Raw genomic sequence first — 7112 nt, 5'->3', positions numbered from 1 at the left:
GAGAAATCCATCTCGAGCCTGACAGTGACATCAAAACAATCATACACACTTTGGGTCATTTTTACACACTATTTGTCACCACTCATTGGAAGCGAGACACTGTCATAAATCCCATTTCTCTACAGGGAAGCTGCTGCTGCTGCGCGTGATGAGCAGCTCTGAGGTGAGAACTCCCCCTCAGGACGGGGGTTTCTGCAAGCAGCTTGAAGGAGGTCTAAAATAACATGCCTAATAGTTAAATGGTGTTATTGATGTAATCATGCCCTCCCCTCCCACCATCCCCGCTGTCACTGATATCTCAAGAACAGTGAACTAATTAAAACACTCCTGGAGTTTGTTTTCATTTCCATCTTCACACAGAAATAAAGTCGTCGCTAAACAGCTGTGTTTTTCCTTTTTTCCTCCTGCACAGCCACAAGTTGGGACCTGTGGTCCCATTGTGCTCAGAGGAGATGCAAAATCCCCCATTCAGTCATAAATTACACTTATTATTCATTAGTCCTGTTGTGGCTTTCTCTGTGTTCTCTTTCATGTGCAGGATGGCACACATCAAACATTGTACTTTTACTCCACCAGATGTGTTTGACAGCTGTAGTTACTAGCGTTCATTCACTTTTCATTTTGCATTTATACTGTGAAGGTGATTTTAAAAACGACATGCATTTATGGCATTTACAGGAATTTAGCACATTTACTTTAGTAACTTTGAATGCAAACATTTCCCTTTTCACAAGTTTTGCTTGAATAAAGAATCTTTTTCCACCACTGCTGCTAATTAAAAGAGAACATTTGCTGTGAAATATGAAGGTAAAGTAGTTAAATACATACATGTATTTCTTTAATTCTCAAGTTGTGGTGCACATTAATTCCCTGATAAAATGCACCACAAACAAGCAGCAGCTAATTTGAAACTTTGCATAAATACCAGTGGAAGAGGTTCAAAATCATCCAAGTGCCTCCAATGACTCCAAAAGTTCATATATCTCTGCACCAGTCACATTTAATACTACACGTCATCAGCTTTTGGATTTTCCTTTTTTTTTTCTTTCCCTGCCAGTAGTACAAGTGGTTAAGCTGGAGCACATTGCAAACGTTGTTGCAGAAGGGGCGAGGAAGCACCTGCTTCCAACAAGGAGGTGGAGAAAATGCTCTCATGAAAAGGTCCAACTGCAGTGGTTGGCACTGAAACTTTGTGCAGGAGGTTGGATTACTCTAAGATTACACACAGGTTATTTCAATAATCTTGTTGCTTTGCGGTTTTCCTCCTTTTTTTGTTTTGTTTCCAGGAATCTGTGGTGTGACCAAAACCATTCAGTGTACAATATGGATTGCCTTTGTGGTGAAGTGGTTGTTACAGTTTAGGATAAATGTAGTTTTTCGGCTTTATGTCAGCTTCCATTCGTGTTTTAACGATGATGGTCTTTGCTTCTGCATCTGTGCCGCATTTTAATGCACCACAAACTGTTGCCAGAGTTGGCTGCCTTGGGATAGGCGATGCGGTTTTATCAGACAGCCACGGACCGCAAACAGGAGCACAGGAGATACGTGGAGACACTTCTGGACTTGGATTTATTTGATCGGAAAGTAGAGGCAGCTTTCTGAGAGAGCAGTGGACACAAATGCATAGACAGCGGCACCGTCAGTTGTAAAAGTTGGACTGAAAGTGCACATTAAGTAAAGCAAACTGATGCGCTTAAGAAGGGATGCCAGCCAGGCGTGGCTTGTGTCTGAATATCCAATGTGAGAATGCGTGGGGAGTATGTATATAATAGAGTCTTTCCATTTGATAAACAGAGATATCAAACTCATGATTATAGCAAAGGACTATCAATAAACTGAGAGGACTCCGCTGATTTGGAGGAGCACGGCGCGCTGGGTACGCTTTTTTGGCGTGCATGGACCGGACTTGTGTAAACTTTTCTCCCTCCTAAACCCACCGTACATCCTAAATGCCTTCGCTAAATTTGACAGCTGTGCACACAATGGGAGAGGTCGGGAGTTTTCTGGGGACACTCGACTTGGATTTACAAAGCTTTCCTGCTCTGGGGAATATGCCCTTACCAGAGTCTCCAGTAGGCTTGAATGAGCGGCTGGGGCAGATTGAAGGCAGGCTGCAGCGGGGGTCGCCGACAGATTTCGGGCACCTCAAAGGGATCCTGAGGCGGCGGCAGCTCTACTGCAGGACCGGCTTTCAGCTGGAGATATTCCCCAATGGCACGGTGCATGGGACAAGACAGGACCACAGCAGATTTGGTGAGCCTATTTCCTAAGTATTTCACTTTTTTGTGGTGAGAAATCTCAAACATTACGATGTTGATTATTTGTATCAGCTGACAAAATATGCCAATAGTTTAATTTAGTTGCACTCACCTTTTTACGCACAACAAGCCTTTTTACGCACAATTAACTACAGGGAGAACTTTGATTAAATGAGAGAGGGGAACTATGACTAATCCTGAAACAAGAGCAGTAATCAGTGACCAAATGTTATTAGATGTAGTGATGTGCTTTTAGGATTGCATATTCTTCACTTTAAATTTCGATAATCTCTCTAAAACTGGGAAGTAAGTATAACTCGGACGTTTTTTCCTGCTTCATGTCCCCAGAGGACACTCGTTAGTGCGTCACTGTCACCTGGCGCGCACAGAAGCGAAGCCACACACCTTTTTTTCCCCCGGCAATCCCCGCTGCGCGTGGGGCGCAGGTGTCTCTCCTCAGTCGCAAACAAGCGTGCGGGTGCGCAGCAACAGCAAGCTCACACATGTGCGCGCGTCCGCCTCTAGATGTGGTGCTGTTAATATAGACTTATGACAGCAGATGCTTTTCTTTGCAGGAAAAGCACAAGGTGTTATAGTTATTATCTAAAATCAGTGCAGTTAGTTTATTGGCGCCACAGTGCCAGGATTTTGATTTTACGCACGACTCTCCTGTGCTTTTCCTGCAATTCAGAGCCTAACTGTCCCCTGTGAAAAAGCTCTGTGGAGCCCTACACGGAGCGATGCGCGGCTCGTGGGAGAACGACAGGCTAAACAAACGAGGTCAGAGGGCAGATACGCACATGTCTCTCGCCTCATATCCATGCAGTCATGTCACAGGTGCAGGCCGGCTCGCTCGCTGTGGAAAAAGCAGAATAACTCTAAATTAAAGCGTGACCACTGCGGAATTCAGAGAAGGTTTAATGTTCAGACTTGAGCCAAAACAAGCCGATTTACAGGGATGGGTGGTCCGCGTGTTTGTTTCTGGCTTCACTTAGCTTTAAAATGCGAGGCCTTTGTCAGAGCTGCGATGGCTTTGATTATAGGGATATGAAACACACTCTTCACCCCACAAAAAATTAGAGGGATCTTCTCTGTCATTCTCTGGCAGCACATGAGGTCTTGGAGATGGGGACCAGGTGGCTGTAAGCTGGCCTTTGCCAGTCAGCACAGCCAGCTGGATCCTCTCTGACTAACCTCTGCATCACAACAGCCAATGGCTTTTAATTTTACCACTTGTTCCCCTGCCTTTGAAGTTCCATGTTCACTTTGCTGTAACTTCCTGTAAGTCAGCAGATCACTGAACAAGTTACCCACATCTCAGCTTTAGTAGCCAGTGGGAAACTCCCAAAGACAGGATGAACACATTTATAGACGACCACAAGCCATTATGATAGACTAGAAAATGAGACCTAATTCAGTCTGCACACTTCTTGTGTTTTTCCTTTTGTAATTTATGACAAAGTAAGTTATTTAGTGGCCTCAAAGCGGCAGATTCTCAATGGAAATATGGCAAAGCAAGAGGATGCTGGGTTTTCTTTGCATATTTCTTTAATGTAAGATGACAATACACAGAGCAGAAACCATAAAGAGAAAAAAATCACTCCCCAAAACTGATAACTTGTGAACAGTGTGACTGGTCTGCAGTCTAATAAATGGAGGACACTTGTAGCTGCACTCAACTGTCTTCTCAGCGGTGTTTACTCTGTTATTTGTGAGCTTCTCTGACCAGCTTGTATGTTTGACCTCAGGTATCCTGGAGTTCATCAGTCTGGCAGTGGGTCTGGTCAGCATCAGAGGGGTGGACGCTGGTCTCTACCTCGGCATGAATGAGAAAGGAGAGCTCTATGGGTCGGTGAGTCAAAAACCCCTCCTTTCTTTTACAGCCCCGAGCAGCTCAGAGTCTCATTCACAATGAGTCTGGTGCTCAGTAATACACAGCTCCTTTTACAAGTATATGCTATCTTCTATAGCCATTCCCAGAAAATGAAAACTTCCTATCATACGTCAGTCCTGAGCTATCAAAGAGCTTGTTATCAAGGTTCCCATACAAGGCAGATGGGAAAACCACGGTGAGACAAAACAAGAATGTGTTTCTTATTCTTCATACTTGTTTTTCATGTGAAGGGGTTCAAGGAAAAGCAGCTTTGAGAGAGAGAAAACCAACCTCTTCGTTTAGTTTTGAGATATGCAGAAATATTTACATATTTCCCCAAAGTGGAGACAGGAAGGTTTTAGTCACTTTGGATGTGAGCTGTGGGTGAACCTATTTGAGATTACCTCTCTGTGCACTCAGCTTGAACTGCACTGTTTTGTATGTATAGAGAGAGTAGAAATGTGGCGTGCTTTTCCTCAGCAAATCTAGTTTTGGGGTTTTTTTTATTTATACTTCCTGGCTGGATTTTCTCTTACATGTGGTGGAGACAGACAGACAGAGAGAGGGAGAGGAAGGGGAAGAGATAAAGACAATGAAGGGGAAGTATGTGAGGGCTACCTGTATCAGGTGTCCCAGGGCATTACCTGAGGGCCTCTCAGGGCTCAGACTCCCCTCCGGCTCTGATCATTTCGAACAGAGGCTACTTTTAAGCACGGCCATTATGTTGAAAGTGCAGATATTGTTACTGCGCGCTATCAGAGTCTGGCATCCTGGAGCTTTGACCCCGGAGGAGGGGGAGGTGGTGATTTGGGGGTGTGGGGGGTAATTGCACACCTGACTGAGTCACCTGGCTGACAGAGGGAGCGATGTAGACATGTCTGTCTGAATCCGAGAGGCCAGGAGGTGCAGTGGAGGGGAAGGATAGCAGGTAGAAGGGCGCTTCCGTCCCACAGCCGCCAGACCTTGACGAGCTTTTGATCCGATGAGGGGTGTGGGTGTGTGTGTGTGCGGTTGTGTGTGTGGTTGTGTGTAGGATGGAGCTGGCCCAGTCATGTGCCCTCTGGGCTGTGTTTACAGACAACAGCTTCACCACACAGCCGCAGCCAAGCGCAGCCTGACAGCCAATCAACAAAATTGCTCCTGGAGTAAAACACAATACAGTCGCACAAACACTTGTGAGAACTGTGAAGCGCGTTAAAAGCAGAGATGGGACGCACCGAAAAGTTTATCGTGTTGTGAAGATACCAAAAAGAAAAAAAACAGAGAAAGAGAGTCCAGGAGGGGGATAGATGACAGGAGTCTGATCAGAGACTATCTGGGACAAAATGAAAAGTGTTTTTTGGCTCTTGGTCCTTGGTGATGGCGTTTTGTTTCCAGCAGCAGAGACTGACTGGTCTTGGCAGCAAAGTAGCTCCAACCCTGATGTCTCTTATTGTTCTCGCACGCTCACTCAGCCAGCACACTCTCACCTGTTGAACCCACAGCCATCGCTCATGCTGTTCTGTCAGTGAAGGCTGAGGCTTTGAGAGCTGCTCCATGCTTGTGTGTGTGTGAGAGAATAGGAAGACTGTACGCCTGCTTACTGTTCTCGTTGCATCACAGGGAGGGAAATAGTTCCCCATGCACAACGAGAGGTTAACAGGTCTGAGGAGGGAGTGTGGAGCGTAAAGTGAAAAGCCGCTCATAATGACTTCCCCTCTTTTGTCATAATGAGCACCTGCCTAAATGAGTTTCTACTGGTTCAGTTCAACGTTTAAGTGCATCTCAAAATGACAGATATCAGCTTCAGCAGAGGTGGAATCTGCATGCAGAGCAACATCATCCAGCTGCAGTTTAATGTCTCCTAACTCTTGTTGTTGCTGGTGCAGATTCTCTGCATTTGTTTTTTCATTTGGTCTCGGACTAATGTGTTGTTTTCTGTCCTGCAGAAGAAGCTGACAGCAGAATGCGTGTTCAGGGAGCAGTTTGAGGAGAACTGGTACAACACTTACGCTTCAACTCTGTACAAGCACACGGACACAGGACGCTTCTATTACGTGGCTTTAAACAAGGACGGCTCGCCAAGGGAGGGTGGCAGGACTAAGAAGCACCAGAAACTCACCCACTTCCTACCCAGACCGGTGGAGATTGAGAAGATCCCTCAGGCCTACAGGGACTTATTCCAGTACAGGTGACCAGTGCTTACACTGGGAGAACTGGTTACAGTTGGGGGCACAGAAATAAACAAAGAGGAGGAGGAGGAGGAGAAGGGGGTGGGTGTTGTGGAAATTTTAGACCTGATACAGAACTGTTTACCCTCAGCTCCCCCTGAGGTCACTGTGTTTGCACCTCGTCCCGCTGCCAAGCACACACGGCAGTGACATAAACATTGTGCTCGTCCCTGGATGTTGCTTCTTTGCAGTAGACTCTTGACCTCATAAAGAGGGGGAAGGCTTTCTAATAAAAACCACTGTGGACATGGACGAAGGAGGCCCCTCATGACTGCCCAGCTGTGGGTCGATCAGGAAAATGGAATCAGGTGCCATGGCTTCTCAAGGACCACTTTTTAGCGTGTAGATACTGAAGTGATGACGAACGGAGATTTTGAGCAGCACTAAGCTGGATTGAAGAGACTTTTAGGAGCTCTGAATGACAGAAAGCACTGCAGGTGTCACACTGTGCATTTGTCATGCACTAAACACACAGTTACGGTACGATATATAAGACAGAGCACATTCCACATATGCTAAGATAGACAAGGGTTTAGGCTCGTCAGGCACCAGAGTCTGTAAAAGGACAATCTGTGAGGCCACTGTTAGAAGGCAAACTGGAGTTTTACTGAGTTTTCTTCCAAATCAAAGGTAAAAGAGGGGAACAACGTCTCTACGATGGCTGTGGGATCCATGAAACAGCACTTACTGCACATCCCGAGTCCCAGCTGAGTCTAAACGTCACATTCATCCCATTTAAATAAAAACATACAAATAACATGCAAGAAACAC

The 7112-nt window shown here is 45.7% G+C and overlaps 1 protein-coding gene across 1 annotated transcript; it reads left to right on the top strand.

Moving 5' to 3' along the window:
- Window positions 1-1110: 1110 nt before the first annotated feature.
- fgf16 (fibroblast growth factor 16) lies at window positions 1111-6305 on the top strand. Its single transcript, XM_022208626.2, has 3 exons — window positions 1111-2253; window positions 4007-4110; window positions 6060-6305. Exons 1-3 carry the CDS (start codon window positions 1950-1952, stop codon window positions 6303-6305), a joined length of 654 nt encoding a protein of 217 aa, XP_022064318.1. The 5' UTR covers window positions 1111-1949.
- The last annotated feature ends 807 nt before the right edge of the window (window positions 6306-7112 follow it).

Source organism: Acanthochromis polyacanthus, chromosome 10 (genome assembly GCF_021347895.1).
Source record: "Acanthochromis polyacanthus isolate Apoly-LR-REF ecotype Palm Island chromosome 10, KAUST_Apoly_ChrSc, whole genome shotgun sequence".
NCBI lineage: Eukaryota > Metazoa > Chordata > Actinopteri > Pomacentridae > Acanthochromis > Acanthochromis polyacanthus.
Note: the sequence above shows the minus strand (reverse complement) of the source record. Positions and strands in the feature narration are given on the sequence as shown.